Genomic DNA, 20,713 nt, shown 5'->3' with positions numbered 1-20,713 from the left:
CTAACACTAACTCCAGGTAGATGGTATCAGAACAGAATTGAATTGTAGGACATATGCTTGGTGTCTGTGGAAAATTGGAGAATTGTTTGGTGTGGGAAAAATTCCCATGACTGGTGTCATCTATTTCAGAAGTGAAATATTGAATGTTGTAAAGCCACACAGAAAAACAGTGTTTTTCTTTCCAAACTTGGTTCTAGGAGAGGCAGTTTACTAGGCCTTAGTATTTCCACTTCCTGGGATGACCTTGCCCAATACTTTTTCTTTCATGAAATGTCATTATTTTCCTTAAAGAAATACATTATTCACCCACCTGAACTGCTGGTCCATCTATGACATCTTATAAACCAGAGATTGAGTTTGTTGATATCTCTACCCTTTCCTTGTCAGTTCAGTCTTACACGACATTTATCCTATTGTGTTATGGTAATAGATACACCTCTGATTACCTTGAGACCTTACAGCAGAGCTCCTTTAAGGAGGGAAGGAGTGGAGTCATCTTAATGTTCCTACCAGTGCCAACACAAGGTAGATCCTTAATAAGTCATTCTTGAATAATTGAGTGAATAGAAAGCCACCGCTCAGTGCAATAGATCATATCACCATCAATTATTTGCGTTGGAAGTAGGACCCATAAAACCACATTCATAATGTTCCATTATCTGAACTGCCTCATTGATTCTTTTCGAAGTAACCATTTACGGGAATTGATGAGTTCTGAATATATACATACACAGGTGAACATATGTGTGTACATGTGTATATACCTGTGAAAACAATAACCGAAATGTACTGAGTGCTTCCTATTGAGTGCAAGGCATTGTGATTTTTACACAGAAAAATTTCAGAACCAGAGTGAACTCCTCATGTAAAAGGAGGGTTTCTTTTATAAATACATGCTTAAGATGAATAGAATAAAAATATTAATATAAAAAAGAAAAAAATATTAATATGTTATTCTGGGCGGGGGGTGGGGGTGACTGGGTGACGGGCACTGAGGGGGACACTTGATGGGATGAGCACTGGGTGTTACTCTATATGTTGGCAAATTGAACACCAATAAAAAATAAATTCACACAAAAAATAATATGTTATTCCTAGTGGCCACAGGCTTACAAAAAATAAAGCAATCGGATACGTACTTTTAACTCACTTCACTAAACTTGTCACATAGGCTTTTTTGGAGGTGACAATCATCCTTTGATTATAGTTGGCTCCAATTTATGTACATAGAGTAGCGAAATGACTTGAAAACTAGCCTGAGGTATCAGCCTTAACAAGCATGACCTAATGGGGAACGAGGGCACCAGTAACCATACATATCGGTTCTGCCAATTATCCCTTCGGGGAGAAATTCCACTGATCCATTTTGACTGAAAGTATGATCTAAAGAGTTCTTACATCTGTTCTGTTACAGCACGTGTAGAACACAGACGAAATATTTTAGTACTGGAACGTAATGATATATAAAAAGCACAGAATTTGGAATCAGGTAGGCATTTAATCCATGGCTTTCTTATCCTAAGACTCTTCGCCAAGTCATATAGGTTCTCTGAGCCTCAATTTTCTCATCTGTAAAAGAGGAATAATAAATCCTACTTCATTTGTAAAATGGTTATAAGAATTAAATGGGATGATGGATGCAAATCATCTAGCATATATTCACTAATCCACAAATGGTAGCTTCCTTCAACTCCCTTTTGGCTGATCTCTTGGTTTGATAGGAAAAATCTGAGCATCCAAGCAATATCGGACAGATTGATGCCTTATCAGGAAGCTCAAGCTCAATACTAATTCAGTATGGAAAAAAAAAAAGTCTCCTCATTTCTATCAATCACCAGTGAAATACAAACACTATGTAAATTACATATTAGTCTCAGATACATTTTTTAGAGGTTAGGAAACCAGCCAAGAAACCTGTAGTGTGTAGGTAAATGATCTTATACTCGAGGCTGAGTAAGTGGAAAGTACTGTGCTTTTATTTCTATAACAAAAGAGTAACTCATCCTTAAATACGAGGGTTTCAAATTTTATAAAACATTTGGCTTTCTTTGGGATATTTTGGGAAGCCATGGCTCTGAATTTTTAGCCACCTTTCCCCTCCTCTTCTAGAGCACACGGTAAAGGACTCTCATGCATTCCTAGAAAGGAGTTAATGCCTTCTTAGGTACCAGCGCGGCCACCCTGACTAGGCTTTTGCAGGCTGACAGATGGGTGTCTCAGATAGGTAGATACATTTACACATAAGGTTTAAGTGGTGAGGAAAAAAGTGTCACGTTTGATGCTGATGAATTCTGGTAATGAGATTCTTGTCGGAGGAGGATTATGGGCCCTGCCCCTTTTGGCAGCTTTCTGCAGAGTGAAGTGGAATAGAAGCAATATGCTTACAGATGTTGATATGCCTGTTGCCTTGGCAACATCAGCCCCTGTCTTTGTGGCCGCTGCCAGGAATGCAGCATCTGGCTCCGGCCCCATCTGTTGTACTGACTGCAGCATCTGCCTCTACCTTTTCTTCTGTGTGTCTAGCTTGGGCTCCTTGTCCTCTGCCCACCCTCTGCTCTTGCTCTCTGATCGCAACATCTGCCACTATCCGCGCTTGCTGTAGGTAGACAACTGCAGGTGCCGAAGGGTGTCGGCCACCCTTAGTGGCTGTCCAATGTAAACATTCTTTTACCTGTGAAAAGCCGTTTCACTGAAGATGTTTTCTTTAGTCATACTTTCTATTCCTGATATTTGGATGATTTCTTTGGCAACTTCAAATTTGCCATTGTAGCACGCCCTAGAGTTAAAGAAAACATTTTGATGATAGTAAGAAGGTGCATGGAACATAGCTGGAGGACACATGGAATGCTACGTACTACTCACAGGTGCAAGGGGGTATCTCCGTAGATATTAACAACATGTGGCTGAACTTCACTATCGCTCTGGAGCAGGTACTTCACTATGTCATGGTGTCCAAAGCGGGAGCAGAAATGGAGGGGGACGTGGTCTTCATTGTCCTGAGCATTCACTGTCAACAAGAAAGGAAAAGTATGTTATCTGGAATCCTCTGCGTCTCAGCCTTCTCATGTGTGGTGTCAGGAACTTTTCTAAGTGCCTGAGAGACTCCTGGAAATTGCCAATTAATGATAATAATAAAGGAAATTAAGTGCAACCAATTTAAAAAGTTATAATTCTGTTCTATTGCCCATTACCACATTAAACAGGCTTTCTTCTAGCTTCCATAAATTCTATGGAATGCATCTAATCAAATCTACCTTGCACAATGGAATAGTTCAGGGAACTAATAAGCATCCAAAAGATCCTCATGGTCTTATTTCCACAAGTATCTCCTTCCAAATTGATTTTTTCCCCCTTTTTGTAAGATGCTAAAGATTTTACCAAAATCCTGGCTAAAGCACCATTGCCAGAGATTTGGGTTCAATAGGTTAGGGTAGGGCCTAGCACTGTGTGTGTTTACAACACTCTGTAGGAAGGTCTCATGTACCCTTAACTGAGAATTATCATACTATCATACACACAGTGTGGTGCAACGCAAAGACAGGCATTAGAGTGAGGCCTACCTCATTCATTATATTTCCTTAGACAGTTATTGAAATCCAGTTGTTCACTCAGTAGTGGGCATCTGTCCTCTCTTTGGCCCAGCCGACCTCATCACCCTTTGGACATTTGGAAAATTCCCTGACTAGAGGCCAAGACCATGTTTAATTATAGGAGCTAAAAATATGTTTTCCAAGCCTCCTTTGCAGGGAGGGCACAGGATTAGCAGAGAGTGGCCATATGTCCTGGTTTAGGCTTTATTCTAGCATAGTTTTTAATAGTGGCCCTTTCACTCTCAGCAGTGCCCTGGTTTGGACACTTATCTATGGGCTGCTCCAATCAACACATTATGTCAGACTCTGACATCAGAGCTGATGACACAAAAAAGCAGAACCTGATCTATCTTGGCAATGTAGCAATAGTAGAGTAGCTCCACCCAGTTTCCGGTGGTAGTGATTCCAGTCGGACTCAGTGCCCTACACTGTCGGTGCCAGAAGCACAAGTTACCTAGCAGTGGCAACGTGTCTTCAAATGACTACTCTTGGGCTGTGGTTGTGGACGCTGTTCCTCACTGTCGTAGTTCCAAACATGGCCCTCTAACCCGTCCTGGGGAAGATTCTGTGCTCTAACTGATATTCCTTAATATATCCCTTTTATGCTTAAATTAGCAAGAGTTACTTTCCAACGCTTGCAAATAAGAACTCTTGATTGATACATACTCATTCCTCAACAAGTATAAAAGGATCACTGTGCGCCGAGCACCATGCTGAGTGTTGGAGATACTGATTTATTATCAATAACGAGGGATATAATAGTAGTATTGTTGCAGGGATGCTGAAAAGATTAAAGAAGATCATTGCCAGAAAGTATCTAGCATGATGCCTGCCACATATTAGACCTTCAATGAAAGTATGTATTCTCCTTTGTCATAAATTTCCCTCCTAGAAATCTGCTAAGTGCTAAGGCCAATACGTTACCAATATATACAATCTATAGCCTTAAATAACCTGAAATCTAGTTGAATATTCAATAATTTCAGGCCTGAAGAAATAATAACTGAGCACCAGCTAAATTCTGGATCCGCTTCAGCACAACTTTTAAAACTAAAATAATCGAATCAGGGATCCCTGGGTGGCGCAGCGGTTTGGCGCCTGCCTTTGGCCCAGGGCGCGATCCTGGAGACCCGGGATCGAATCCCATGTCGGGCTACCGGTGCATGGAGCCTGCTTCTCCCTCTGCCTATGTCTCTGCCTCTCTCTCTCTCTGTGTGTGACTATCATAAATAAAAAAAATTAAATAAAAAAAAATAAAAAAAATAAAATAATCGAATCATCTGCTCTATAACCATTTATTGTATGTGATTACTTTGTTAATCTGTACAAGGTGTTTTATTCAAAATAGAAAATACAGTCTTTAGGAAACCCATGTATTATTATTCTTTTATGCATCTATAATAAAAATTATCTGTAGAATCAGAAGGATTAAAGAAAAAAATAAAGGATAGATTGGAAGAAAAAGGGAAGATAATTTTTAAAGTGTGCAAGTAGCTTATTACTACTGTTGTTACAATCATCATTTAAAATTTAATGAACACAGGTCTGTGGCTGCTATATTTGTAGACAATGATTCTTAATGTTATTGTCCTGCAAGATCTTAAGCCAAAGGGAAATCTTTAACAAAGTCACTGAACTTCTCCTCCCAAGGCCGTTATTGAAAAATAAATCTTTGAATCTTTTTTTATTAATGAGTGGCTCAGAAGGACATCCTTACTTCAGAAGAATGTCCCTGGTTATTTTGATTATCTTTCTTTTTATGATACCTCTCCTTTGTTCACATTCTGTTGGAAGCCAAGGAAAGTCAATACCGTAAGTCAATGCTTTAGAACGGTAGGGAGTCCAGGGCTACTGGAGGTCACATAAGAGGCCCTGAGGTCCAGAAGGGACATTGTAAAGCAGCATACGGCACAATCTTCCATTAATTCATAGTTTGCCTTTGGCCATCCCCAACCCCACCCAACATTATTCTTCTCTAGTTGAGTCAGTAAACTTCAAAGTAGATTATCTACTTGGTGAATTATGTGCAGTGGCCTAGATGTTCTTTTCAGCAAAGAAGATATAAATACCAACTGAAGGGTCAAGCCAGGAGAGATCTGGATCAGACATAGGGTTTATAGATACACGTCTATGTTTCTGCTTCAGCAATTGTGATCTACTTTGCTTTGTCTTGGATCAGTTTGTGGTGACCAAAAAAAAAAAAAAAAAAGGTGTATATTATTATATCTTATATGAGGGAAATTGAATGTATGAATGGTATTCTATTTGCTCTAATTTCACATTTTATTGAGAGTTAAACAAAGAATTTCAAGCAAAGAAATAGATGTAAATCATTATTAGGAAAGTATTTAGTGCCTAGTCCTCTACTTTGAAGAGTGCATGTGTTCAGTAACGTATTTTGAAAGAAAGATTGGGAGACTGGGTGGGTGGATGGATGCTCTTTCTTGCTTATCTCTGCTTATTGATCTTAAAGATAAAGTAAAAATTCCCATAGTAATCCAGCAATGTAAGCACTTCCCATTAGCTCTCTAAAACAACTCCCAAGTGGGTCTTAAATACACGTTCAATAACAAATCTGTGTAATAGCTCTGACGAGATATAGTTTTAGAAATAAAATCCTTCCTTTTACTGGCCAAGCCTTAGAAATTTTTTGTGACTCTATATAATATCCAGTTCCATGTGAAAGGAACTGTGGCATTTAATAGTCAGATGACAAAAAATTAATAAATTCTGGGTTTAAAATTTTCCATTTTTAACTTATTAAAATGATATGTTGTGAAGGCTCAATCACTACTTTCTTCTTATGGAGTCCAGTAATATTTTGACCTTTTCAATCTCATTCAATAAGTATTACATTTCTCCTTTTTCATTTTCTTAAGTGGTACAAAGAAGACTAGAGACTTGAAACATATGTGACTGAATAGGTCAGCCTCCCAAACATGCCCAACTGAAGAGGCTGCTTTCAGAATTACATTTTGGCTAATTTTGTAAGCTGAATTTATTTTCATTTGTGACATTCTGTTGCCATGGAAACATACTGTAAATACCAGATTTTGAAACATGCCCCTTTTTGGGGTCATTAATTTACTCTTGCTCTTATGTCCACTTACCACAGCCAAGGGCCAGATCTAAAATAAATTATCTGGAGGCTTAGCTACACTTTGGAATAATGAACTAGCTGATACTAAAACCAGTGCAGTGTCCAGTAGCACCACAGACCTTCTAGTTTATTTTTTGTGACTAGTTAAAGTACAAAAGGGACTTAAATATCAAATGTGTATTAGAAGGAAATTAAAATACATAAAAATCTGGGTCATGTTGTCTCTTGATACTTTAAATGATTGAGTAGGAAGCATATAGTGCTTGTGTGAATCAGAAAGTTCCAAAATTTATATCATATGATGCTGGCATGTAGGGGGAATATGGGTGCAATATACATTTCAATGCCTTTTGTAGAAGAGAACTTTGATCCCGGAGACGTGCTGATCAATGATACTCATTTTGACACCACCGAGCTTTGGAGTTGCACACAGGAATAAAAAGCTGAGGTTGGCATTGATAATAAAAGCAAAAAGTGAGCTGTTCCTGACCCTTTGGAAGAGTGAGACAGTTTCAAAAACACAATTATGTGTTCAGTGGTTCATACAGGTGTACCTCCGCCTATGCTAAACCAACAGAATCAAAGAGACTGCTTAAAAAAGGTCTAAGGAACAGCATTGCTGCATCCGGACAACACAGGTTATTTATGATAATCCTATAGAAAAATCCCTCAGTTATTGCATCCTGGCTCATAGAAAATGACACCAGCTATGTTTCTCAAACTTCACAAAATAAAATGGCCCTCTTTCCAGCAGAGAAACTGGGAACGGACCTAGCCTCTTCCCATACTTCTCTCTGGAAGCCTTTATGTTTTCCTTATGTGCGGGTAAAAACATTGATTAGCTTTATTAACTGAATATTGATCTCAATTTTGGACCAAGGCACTGGCAGTTCGAGAGCTCTGACAACCTTGTCCTTTTGTAAATGTGCATGGTTTCTGCTGCAAAGGCCAGCAGCTCTTACAGCTGGGCTTTTAATTAGGTCTCTTGGGGGTCAATGGAAGAATGTTGGATATGCCTGAGAGAATTTAATGACAAGATGTAACTCTGAGTGAATTTGTGTCAAAAAATAAAGTTTGTAAGGAAGAGAAAAAGAAAAAGAACTTTTTACAACACTCTACTTTTTTAAAAAAAATATTTTATTTATTTACTCATGAGAGACACAGGGAGAGTGAGAGGTAGAGATAGAGACACAGGCAGAGGCAGAAGCAGGCTCCATGCAGGGAGCCAGACATGGGACTTGATCCTGGGACTCCAGGATCACACTCTGGGCTGAAGGCGGCGCTAAACCATTGAGCCACCTGGGCTGCCCTCGACACTCTACTTTTAATCAATTTTCTAAAACTCATTTTATAATTTATAATTTATAATTTAATTAAGAAAATTAAAAGTTGTGGGAAATTCTATCCTCTTAACCATAACCTAAAACGTTCTGTATGTTCTGAAGCTTATTTCTTCCAGCCTGATCACACCATAATGCTGTTTCCACTAAAAATAATAGTAATATCAAATATTGAGGAGGATACGGACAGCCACTGACACTCTCAATATTGTTGTGGAGTTAAAATTGTACACTTAGGGAAACTGTTTCTGATTTCCTAAAAAGTTAAACATATGCATACATAGCAATTCCGTACACACACACACACACACACACACACACACACACACACGTATATATATAACCCAAGGGAGATAAATATACATGTTCACAAAAAAAGAATTGAATAAGAATGTTTCTGGCATCTATATTCATAAAAGCCAAACTCTAGAAACATTCAAGCATCCCTGAGGAGGACGATGGATAAGCAAATTGTGGAATATTCATACAACTTCAGCAATAAAAAAGAGCAAACTACGATCCATGCAACATGTATAGAAGTTAATATCATACTGTCAATCAAAAGAAGGCAGTCCCAAATTGTAGGAAGTTCAAGAACAGAAAAACTAAACCTATGGCAATAGGAGCCAGAGTATTAATTACCTTTTGTGGTTAAAGCTATTTACTGAGAAGAGTTCTACTTTCCCTATGAATATATTCTACATCTTGACCTGGGTCATTTTGCATGGAGAGTAAATATTCACTTAGGTCAACATTTACTTAATTCTGAGAATTTTACTATATGCAAATTTTACCTCAATTGAAAAAAAAGATTAGTGAAAAATAACAAAATGAGAATAATTTATCCAGGAAAACTCTTTAGTTTTATTGAAGCATCTAATATATTAGGAGTTGAATGAAAATGTATACAAAAAGATTAACATATAGATTTAATTATTACATTAAAAATAATAAATTATTGTTTGTGGAACAAATTTGCATATGTAATTAAGCAGCCTCAAATTTTTTCTCTAATAAATAAGGAAAGTGCAAGTAAAAAAATACACATAAAGTAAAAAATAGCAAATGCCTTCTAAACATATAATCTTACCATCTGCTTTGCTGCCGTCTTCCATCAAGAGTTTTGCAATATTAAAGAATCCTTTTGCAGATGCTAGGTGGAGAGGCCTATCTCCAACCTCACCGCTTACATTTACATCAGCACCAAATTTCAAAAGAAGGCGGGTTACCTAAAGAATCCATTCATTTGAAATTAGTATCAAAAGTCAAACAATAATGCAAAGCTTTCAAAAGTATGGAAGAAGACATATAATTAAAGCCTCTTCTTAAATTATTTTTACCTGAAAATAACAGAAAATCCTAACTTGATTGGCCTAAACAGTAAGGAATTTATTATTATATCACCTAACCAGAAGTCTAAAACTAGAGCAATTTCAGGGTTGGTTCTTCATTGTACATAAATTATCCTCCCTAATGTCCTTTCCAAAGTCGTCTTCTGGCCAGAGCCAGCAGTGTTTACTTGATTCTCAATTTTCACGGCAACACCATGCATAGGTCACTGGTGATCATCTTGCTACTAGAGTTCTGGGTTCTTTTCTGGATTTGTGAGTAAATGCTGATAGCTGCACTAGCTGTCAGCATTTTCCTTAATTAGCTGAGATCCACATCCAAAGGGAGAGAGAGAATGAAGTATTAAACAACTTAGGAGTCTTCCAGGGATTGTTTCAGGTAATTTATAGGATTTCTTTAAGTTATTTACCTACCCAGTTGTGAACGTTCCAAATAATTTCTCTAACTCTGACATTGTCTCCTCTGGGCATTTCAGAAGTCATTACAATGATCCCAAGAGGTAAGTTAGAAGGAATCTATGCCATTAAAGTAACAGTTATGGGTGGAAATCTCAACTCACCTGACCACTGAGGTGTTAGCATAAAAGTGAATTCAAATGCTAAAAATAGTTTGACTTTCTACACGGCAGCAAATAAACATGTCTTGGGCAGAAACCTCTCAAGAATATGGTACGTATTTGATAGAAATTCTAGGCAAAAAAAAAAAATTAGTAGTGTGGCATGTGGGGGAAACTTCCTAGTGAGTATAGTGAGTAAAGAACAAGGGTTCTGAAGTTAGGCTTTACCACCTTTAATAAATTATTTGACCTTTTGAAACTTCAGTTTCTCCATTATTAAGATGAGAATCACAATAGTTCCACTTCATAGAGTTGCTACAGGATTAAATAAGTTATCACATGTAAAGCACTTAGAAAAGTGCCTGCAACTCAATAAATGTTAGCAGAAGTGGTAGCACCATGTGGAACATGTGTATTTTATCCATTTGTGGGCTAATGGGCAGACCAATACTTAATTCAGAAGAAATTGGAGCAGTAAAAGTCAGTCTCAAGAACTGTGTGTTCCTAAGCAGATATTTCCACTTACAAAGACTCCATAAATTCTGATTATGTGATTTTAAAATGGACAGCTTTAAACTATCTTTGAAATCGATTGTCTATTAAGCACTATTATTGTATAGCTAGGAAATATTGCTCTTGGTCCAAAACATCTACTCTTCCACTTAAAAATAAGTAAATAAACAAATGGCAAAGAACATGGAACATTAGGCACATTTATATATCGAATGTACCATTCTCCTGTCAGCATATTTTAGCAAATGACAATAGCATCCATAAATTACTTATGTGCTGTCTTTGCACGCAGAAAGTGAGTCCCTTATCATAAAAAGGCCATCCACATTTTAGCATAATTTTCTAAGACTGTGACCATATATTCAGGGAAAGTAAACAAATTTAGCTATCCACCCAACTTGCATAGAAGCTCTTTATGTTTCTGTGGGTGAGGAGGTTAATCACCAAAGAGGATGACTCTACAAATAACATGCATTGTGTACATCCTGCCTCTGCCTAAAGTCAGAAAAGTATGGAATTTTTTCATCATCTGGGCTTTTAGACTCTGTACTTTCTGAAGCATTTTCAGTGTCTAGCTCTCCAGTACACTCCAGTGCACTCTGAGCAGCACATCAAATGAAATGAGAAATCTTTCCTAGCTATAGGTCACGCTTCACGGGTTTGAGAGTGTCCAAGCATATGCCAGATAGCAAAGAAATAAAGGCACAATGACTAGAAGAGCACAGAGACACAAGTAAGTTTGATTTTTAACTTGGAATCCTCAGGCAGTACAGTGGTCTGACCTCTGCAAAGGCAAAAAGGTGTATTTTTACTCCATGATTAAGACTAGAGATCTAGAGATATAAAGTAAGGGAGAGTGAAAATGGGATGTCAAAAGAACAGTTAAGCTTTGATTATCCAATTACATGTGTACTTCTGTTTTATTTGGTTCTATTTAGCTTCTTAAGGCTAACTCAATGGCAATGTTTGAAAGTAGCACATAAAAATTTTATCTTTCAATACTTTAAGGTTAAAAATCAATAGACTTACTGTGCCCTGGAAGGTATGTCATATAGGCTTTCTTTTCTATAGACAGTGTGGCTTTTAACTCATTAGGCATCTACCTCTTTGGAAAAGTTTGACAATCCCATAAATTGTTAAATGTAGTGTTACCGCATGAACCACCAATTCCACCCTGAGATGTACCCAAGAGAAATACAAACAGATGTCTACGTCAAAACTTGTACATGAAATGGAAGTGGGGAATCAGTGAAATAGATGAGAGGATTAAGAGTACATTTCTCTTGATGAGCAGTGAGTAATGTATAGAATTGTTGAATCAAAAAAAAAAAAAAAAAAAAAAAAAAAAAAAAGAATTGTTGAATCATTGTACACCTGAAAGTAATATAACACTGTATGTTAATTATACTTGAATTTTTTAAAAAAGTGAATATTCAAAGCAGCATTTTTCATAACAGCCAAAGAGTGGGGGATAAAAATCCAGCGTCCATTAACAGATGAATGAATTAAAAAATCCAACATATCCATACAACAAAGTGGTATTCCACACTAAGAGGCAAGGAGATGCTGATACATGCTATAGAGTTGATGAATCTTAAAAACCCTGTGCTAAGTGAAAGGAATCAGTCATAAAAAACCATATGTTGTATGACTCCACTTGTAGGGAGTCTCCAGAAAAGGTGAATCTGTAGAAACAGAAAGTATATTAGTATTCTCCTCAGGCTGGAAGGGAGAGGTTTGGAGAGAAGTCTGAAGTGCTAATGTATGCGGGGTTACTCTTGGGGGTAAGGACTTCCTTCAATTAATTGTGGTGACGTTTGCAAAGCTCCGAATATACTAAAAACCACTGAGTTGTATGATTTACATTGACGAGGTAAATCTCAATAATAAAGTTGTTACAAATTTTAAAAGTCAATGGACTTTGGAGTGAGAGCCCCTGGCCTTGAATAATGGAGCCCCACTGCTTGGGCACATTTCCTGGACTTTCTAATTTGTGTCTCTGATAGAAGAAGAGGCTCTGAGGTACAACAGAAGAACTTCGGGCTTTGGGATTTGACAGACCTGAATACATACTTCGGCTCTTCTCACCAGCTACGAGACTCTGGCATGTTACCTGACCTGAGAGAGCTCGTGTAGATCATACAACAAGAGGCCAGACAACAGTTAATTTTTGGATTGGGGCAAAATTACAAAAAAGGAAAAAAAATCCACGCAAAGTGGATACAGTATGAGATCGCTTATATGGTAATTCTTGGCAAGTTCCTCAGGTTGTCGTGAAGGTCAAATGAAACTATTCATTGAGTGAAGGCACACTGTAGATTTTAAAACATTCTCTGTATATTATTACCTTATTACAGAATGTCAAATTTTATAAATAATGACCCATTATATACTTATTTATTCAAAGCAAATTATATTTAAAACATGTATAATGTTTTTTGTTTTTTTTTTTTTTTAATTATCTGGGCTATTCCATGTATTAGTTTCCCACGGTTGCAAATTGCCACAAGATTATTGGATTAAAACCGCACAGACTATTCTCTTCAAGTTCTGGAGGTCAGGAATCTAAAATCAAGGTGTTGGCAGGTTGCATTCCCCCTGCAGGCTTTTATTTCCTTGCTTTTTCAGCTTCCATAGGTTGCCTGCATTCCTTAGCTTATGACCCCTTCTCCTATCACTTTAACTTCTTGCCTCTCCTGTCACGTCGGTTTCCTGCTCCCTATTGTAAGGACCCCTGTGATTACTTCAGGTCCCCCCGGATAATTCTAGGATAATCTCTCCAACTCGAGATCCTTCACTTGATCACATCAGCAAAGTCTCTTTTAGGACATACGCAGGTTCCGAAAAATAAAACATGAACATACCTTCATCCTATCACATCCCAAGACAGTAAAAAAAGAAGAAACCAAGTTTCTGAAAGACATTGTTTCATCTGCTGGGATGGCGGTTATAATTCGTTTTATTGTTACTGTGCCAGCATCATTGTAGTGATATTATCCAGCATTTGCCAAACACTTTTAGATTAATATCTCATCATATTAGCAACCCTATGAGGTAGGTACTATTTTCTCTATTTTGCAGATGAAGAAACTGAAAATCGGGGAGATGAAACCTATACATGGTTAAAAAGTTGGGAATTTTTAAAATTCAGACTGACATATTCCTGGGATTGTACAGTGACTCTATTGCCTCTCTTGGGTCCTAAGATAGTAAAAATGGGTAAGTTGGCAGATGTAGTACTTCTATGAATTATAAATTCCTCAAGGGTGGAGCTGATGAGAATATGGCAAAAATAATTCAAAGGGTATCTTAAATATTCTGTCTTTGAGGCTAGGACAGAGAGCTCAGCAAGCCTGGAATTGTCCCCCACCTTTTGGAGATCCTACCATCAGGCTTACCTGTTCATGTCCATAGTATGCTGCAATGTGCAGCGGAGTGAAAAAAACTGCATCCTGAACATTGACATTAGCTCCGTGTTGCAGCAGGACATCAGCAGCCTGGAAAGACGGAGAGAGCTCAGTGAAGACCTTGACTTAGGGCATCTGCCCATCAAAATTCATTTTACTCCCGCCATGCACAGTGCTACTTCAGAAGTCACCATCCTGAAACAAAAGTTTTCTTCTGTCTCCCTCTCTGAAACCTGTAATGGCTTGTTTTGTCTTGAAAATGAAGACTGAACCCCTTGGTGTGGCTTTCCAATGTCTTCTTGGTTGATGGCATCCTTTTTAAATGCATTTTCCGTTATTCTCTTTCGTAAACTCCATTATGTGGTAAAACTGCACTCCATTTCCTGCTCATTTGAGTCTTTGTTCACATCATTTCCTCAGCCAAGAATTATGTTCTTCCCAATCTACAGATATTTACACCCAAGCTGAATACCTTCTCCTCCAAGATTTCTTTGATTTTCCTCCCTATATGGCCAACCCACTTACTGAAATTGTCTTTCTCCTAAATCTCATACAACTTTCTTTCACGCCATATAGAACATTTAAGGAATTATATACATGCCTTTTCATCCCTACTAGAGCACAATCCTTGAAGGATAAAGTACATCAGGTTCATCTTTATGATCCTGCCCTGGCCTGTTGCTATGCAAATAGTATTCATTCCAGAAGCATTTGGAATGAATGAATGGATGAGTGAATGAACAAGCAAATGAAAGACACAAGGAGTTGTTGGCCAACTGTCTTCATTGAAAATTATAGATTGGTCACAAATCTGCTAACCTTCAAATCTCTTCTCCTCCCAATGACCTATTTCTACGTCTCACTTCTCTGGAAAATTGATTGGAAACATTTCCTTCAGATATGGTCATTTTTATTGTGGATTTTAACGTGCTGTCTATTCTTCATGTGCTCAAATAATATACATTTAGGAAAATTTTCAAAAGTCTGTTAGGCTTGGAGAGAAAACAAGAAGATGGGATCGAAAAGCTCAAAGGACTTACATTCCAACACCTCTTCTATTCCAATAAAAAACTGCCTCCTCAGTCAAGTTTCCTTTCCTGTTTGAATCATAGCCCTTCAGAACTGGAGAGGGATCATGGACAGACATGACATATCAAACCCCCATTAAAGACAAAGAAATTGAAAATGAGAGGAAATGTCTCAAAGTCCTGGAGCAAGTCCGTGTCAGCACAGAAGTGAATCTTTAATCTCTTGCCTCAAGCTTTGTTTCTGAGTGCTCCATGGTTTTAAGTAGTTTATTCATTCAATCATCCATTTATTCATGCATCAACACACAATTTATTGAGTATGTATGAGCTAAAACTGTGTTGTTTCACATGCTTATTCTCAATTTATTCAATCAGCATTAGAACTGGTTGTCAGACAAAAAGAACATGGGCTTCTTTTTTCTTAAGTATAAATGTTTATTGAAACATTATACTAGTAAAGAAAAAAATGGAATGTTCTTTGTGGAAATAATATTAAATAAGTTCTCAAAACTATCACTTTTGTATTAACTTGGAAAGGAGTCCATTAAATACCTTTAAGTTAAATAATCACATGTATTCTTACATACATATTATGTATAGTTATGACTTAAAGGATAGAATGAAATATACTAAAACATTAATAGTAAATAGCTTTATAACGTGAGATTTCAAGGGAACTTCACATTTTTCTGTTTCATAATTTTTAGCACGATTTGTATTACCAGGAAAATGTCTTCCATTTTGAAACAAAAATTGGTAAGAAATACCAAATTTTAGTATTTTGGATAAAGTCATTTGACTCATATTTTTTTCTTTACTGTCTTCCCAATGAAATCACTGTTCTAAATAAATATTTGCATTATCCATGGGCAGAAGTAAAATAGGGGGCTGTTTAGAGCTTGTGAATATAGTTCTGAGTTAAAGCTAAAGACACTTTTGATATTGGAACGAAAATAAAGCTGAGTTTTGGTGGTTTTGAGAAAAAACTTCTACTAACAAAGCAACATCTATAGTTCCAGGATATTTGAAATTCTTACCAAAGAAACTCTACATACAACAGGGAAAAATAGTCAAGGTTATGTTTTTGATGGTTTTGATGATTAATACTGAACAAAAATCAGAAGATAAAATACAGTAACTTAATGCTATAGATAGCAGAATGACTGAGTTTAATATTATAGACTTTTCAATTAATTTGGGCATAGCTACTCCTTTGCTCAATTACATTTTCTAGCTACCCAAAAAGGTCATTTATAAGATCAAAGGAATGTGAATTTTCATCAGGTTGATCAAAAGCAGCTGGATATGTTCTTTCTGTCAAAGACACACATTAGATTTTTTTAAGTTTTTTAAAGTTATTTTTAATTTTTAAAAATTTTTCCCCAAGAATTTCTTGAAATTCAAATTAGTTAACATAACAGTGTAATATTAGCTTCAGGAGTAAAATCTAGTGATTGAAAAAGATAAGGAAGTCTTGTTAGGATATCTAAAATTTCTGGCAGTTTCAAAAATATAAACAGAGGTTGGGGCGTCTGGGTGGCTCAATCTGTTAAGCGTTTGACTCTTGATTTCAGCTCAGGTCATGATCTCAGGGTTCTGAGATCAAGCAAACCCTAGGTGGGGATCCACACTCAGGGAGTCTCCTTGAGAGCGTCTCTCTCCTTCTCCTTCTGCCTCTCCCCTCTGTGCGTGCTCTGTCCCTTTCTCACAAATAAATAAATAAATCTTAAAAAAATATATATATATATATATAAAATACATAGAAAATATATTAAATGTATTTCATATAAATATAAATACAAATATGTATATATTTACACATATATGTGTGTAAATATATATATAGGGGGGGAGCTTCTGTACACTTCCAGAACAATACTTTTGCTGATATTTGGGTATTGCTAATTAACAATCCATAGAATAAATAATGTATACAGTGAGCTGTTTTCCTAATAAAAATTTAAAAATACCGTTAACATTTATTGAGGGCATTTTATGTCTCAGACCTTGCATAAATGGTAACTGAGTGTCCTGTTTCACCCCAAAACACAGAAAGATTGGTGCTACTCTTCCATTTTAAAGGTGAAGAAACTGAGCCTCAGGAAGTCTAGATAATTTTTTAGGTCCTATAGCTAGTAAAGGTAGAACTGGAATTCAAAGCTAGATCCCTTTGACTTCAAATATTATCCATCAGGCCCTTGTGTGACCTTCATCTCATTAACACTAACCTTTAAGTAAATGAACTAAATGACTCAAGCTCAGACAAGAGGAAACATTCTCTCAGTAGAAGCTCTGTAGATTCAGCTTGGACATGAATACCAGAGTCATTTATATAAAGCACTTGGTATCTTCAACTTCACATGCCTGGGAGTTCAATCTTAGGAACCTTTATAGAAGGTCACAAACGATCAAGTATATGAAGCTTTTTACAGTTTCTCTTATTTTAAATATAGCATAGAATAAAGTAGACAGCATGCATTTTTATTGTAATAGAAACTCTCAAATGTTAACATATAGAGCCAGTTTCTTAGGCATGGTTCCAGAACTTACTTTCATTCTAAAAGATAACGGCCCTTAGGCTTCAATAAATGGTTCAAAGCAAACTTTTTCCTCCTAAATTTGCACTTATCCAGTCATTCAGAAGGTCAATCTTTTGGATGAACATTCGTTAATTATGAAGTGTTGGCCTTCTGAGAAACTGTCAAAATGTAAGTCTTAATGAAACCACACAGAGTCATTATTGAATGGTAAGCTTTATTTAGTTTGTTTTAAAATTCAAGGAAATATTTAACCATTGAGAGCAATGCACGTTGGAATTATCTGAATAATGTCATATGAGTAGAATGCATTTACTGATTTTTATGACTTTTGGAGAGATTATGGAGAGAGTATCTCTTAGTAATCTTATGGGAATATAACATATTGTAATGTAAAAATATGACTGCCATATGGCTAAGACAAATACTCTTGTATTAACATTTAGGCTGGAACATATATCTATCAGATCATTTTATCCATGCTTTCCTTCTCCAGAACCTGAGAAAGTTGGTAAAGCAATTTTACATTCTTTTTACTACATGAAGCCCCATAAAGTCACAGCCTAAAGTACTTGGCACTATGCTTAGTATATGATAGGCATCCAGATAATTGAATCGGACTGTATTTCTAGTAAAAATTAAACACACACACACACACACACACCAACAGTTACAAGGGAATTTAAACATTAACAATTAGGACCCAATTATATGACAGAAATTTTAAATAATTCAATTCAACAATTGCTTATTTTATATTAACCTTTAGCAAACTCCAGCATCTGTAAGGAACTGTGATTAGGATTATATATAATATGATATAATATATAATATAATATTATATTATATATTATATAATTATATTAATTATTAATAATATTAATTATTAATTATTATATTAATATTATATAATGTTATTATATAATAATATTTTTGCAGGGCATAAAATCTGTTGTCATAAGGTTTTTTGATGAAATACATAGTTTTTATATTTTTCCTCAAAAACAATAACAAAACTACTAGTGAAATTGTTAAATAGAAAAAAGTGTTATCACAGAAAGGATATCTTTATAATCTTTAAGCTTTTTAAGGAAGCAAACTGTATTATACTTAGATTTGTATAACTGACATATATGTCAGTATTGTTATTATGATTGAAGGAATGATGTTCAAATATGGTCTGGTAACTAGGTACCTTTTACTGACTGAAGAATAAGCACCAAAAAGTGCTTCCCACTTCCCAAGTAGTTGTTTTATAAGCATAGAAAATGGATCAGAGTTCCTTATTTTGATAGTAGAAATTACTATCATATATTACACTTTACAGGTATTTTTATTTACCAATTGACTCACAAAAGGGCCAAGTGGAGCCTCTTCAATTTTCAGGTTGTAATTTAAATACTTATTTGTATATTCTGCTTTTCTTCTTAGAAACTTTCCCTTTTCTTTCTCCACCTATCATATAACCGAGTCTCAAGGTCAAGCTCATGTTCTTCACAATAAATTTCTACAAATACTTTACCATATTGATAATTTCTTTCTCTGAATACTTACAGTATGTATTTTCACAACTTAATTTTTCCATTGATTATCACTGTTATATAAAACTACTATTATATAAAATTTTAACATTTTTTTTTTTCTCATGTTCTAAACTTGTCTCAGTGAAGTGTAAGAAGTTTGGACTTCAGGGAAAATAATTTTTCACTGGAATTTAATCATAATTAAAATAGTCAGAATTTATCGTTTAAAATTCCAGAGATTCTAAAAGTAGTGTCTATAAGAGCAAAGGCCCTTATTGTTCTTCCTTGCCAAATGCTTCTCCTACAGTATGACTTTACCTTATCTGCCCTGGTCCCATTTAGCACTCCTTCTATACTTTGTTTTATGAAAGTCATTGATAGCAATGAAGGAAAAAAAATAAAAGGCCATATAAAGAGGAACTAAATGTCCCATGGGAGACAAGTAGAATAAAGTAAATTCTAAAAGGAATAAAATGGCAATCAATATCAGTTGAAATTGTCAAAATTAAATATAGTGTCTTCCACATAGTAGATGTTCAATAAATACCTACACTTTTAAATTAAGATTTTCTTTGCTTTAAGTGATACCTCATTTTCTATGACTTTGTTCATCTTCCTCAAATATCTACTTATACTAATGCTTTAAAGCCACAATTTTCCCCTTCAGTATGCCTTTCTCTACTCTTTGTTACTGAGACTTACAGAGAGCAGAACCATGAGACTACTAGGATAACACCCACTTCTGTTTATTGGAAAATCCATAGTATTGACACTTCAGAGGAAAATGATTTATTTTTTATTTTTATGTTCTTCTTACTTAAAAAAGCTTTTAAGTTTTTATTTTAATATCAGTTAACGTACAGTGTTATCTTAGCTTCAGGTGTACAATATAGAGATTCCACTATTCTGGACATTACTTGGTGCTCATCACACAAGTGCACTCCTTAATCCCCATCACCTACTTAACCCAGCCTCCCACCCTCCCCTCTGGTAGCCATTAGTTTGTTCTCTTTATTTAAGAGACTGTTTCTTGGTTTCTCTGTCTCTCTGTCTCTCTCTTTCCCTTTGCTCATTTGTTTTGTTTCTTAAATTCCACATATGAGAGAAATCATATGGTATTTGTCTTTCTCTGACTGATTTATTTTGCTTAACATAACACTCAAGCTCCATCTATGTCCTGCACTGTTGGTGGGAATGCAAACTGGTACAGCCACTGTGGAAAACAGTATGAAGTTTCCTCAAAAAGTTAAAAATAGAACTACCCTACGATCTAGTAATTACACTATTGAATATTTACCCAAAAATGCAAGAACACTAATTCAAAAGGACACATGAAACCCTATGTTTATAGCAGCATTCTTTACAATAGAGGAAAATATTGTCTGAAGTTTATGCCTCGTGAATTCAAAATGATCCCAAACATGTTACAGGCAAATTAATTTAGATTTGATATTTTCCAGTTATTTCCACTTCTAACGTTCAAAAACCAGTTCTTAATTGTGTCCCCTTAAACCACTGCCCTCTTTCCTAAACTTTATTGACAATCTTCCTTTAAAAGTAGTTTACCTTTTGTCCACATTACCTCACCTTTTATTCATTCTTCAGCCCACTACACCCTGGCTTCAGGTCCCACACTTTAGTGAATTCTCTGTGGAAAATGACATCAAACGCCTCCTGACTGCCCATCCCAAAAGATTTTTTTTTTTAAGTTTTTCTTATTTTACTATTTATCTGCTCCCTAAGATGCTATCTTCCCTTAGGCTGATTGA

General features: G+C 35.9%; 1 protein-coding gene across 10 annotated transcripts in view; it reads right to left on the bottom strand.

Moving 5' to 3' along the window:
• The window catches only part of TNNI3K (TNNI3 interacting kinase), a 285,086-nt gene that overhangs the window by 182,993 nt on the left and 81,380 nt on the right, over positions 1-20,713 (bottom strand). For all 10 annotated transcript variants that reach the window (XR_012034825.1, XM_072834075.1, XM_072834076.1 and 7 more), the window contains 4 exons: positions 13,848-13,946; positions 9,121-9,259; positions 2,863-3,007; positions 2,672-2,776 (listed from right to left, as the gene is read on the bottom strand). Coding sequence is in view for 9 of the 10 variants with exons in the window: in XM_072834075.1 (XP_072690176.1) it covers positions 2,672-2,776; positions 2,863-3,007; positions 9,121-9,259; positions 13,848-13,946 (488 nt within the window). In the remaining variant the exon portion in view is untranslated. The remainder of the gene's footprint in view (positions 1-2,671; positions 2,777-2,862; positions 3,008-9,120; positions 9,260-13,847; positions 13,947-20,713) is intronic.

The sequence above is a fragment of the Canis lupus genome, chromosome 8 (genome assembly GCF_048164855.1).
Source record: "Canis lupus baileyi chromosome 8, mCanLup2.hap1, whole genome shotgun sequence".
Lineage (NCBI taxonomy): Eukaryota > Metazoa > Chordata > Mammalia > Carnivora > Canidae > Canis > Canis lupus.
Note: the sequence above shows the minus strand (reverse complement) of the source record. Positions and strands in the feature narration are given on the sequence as shown.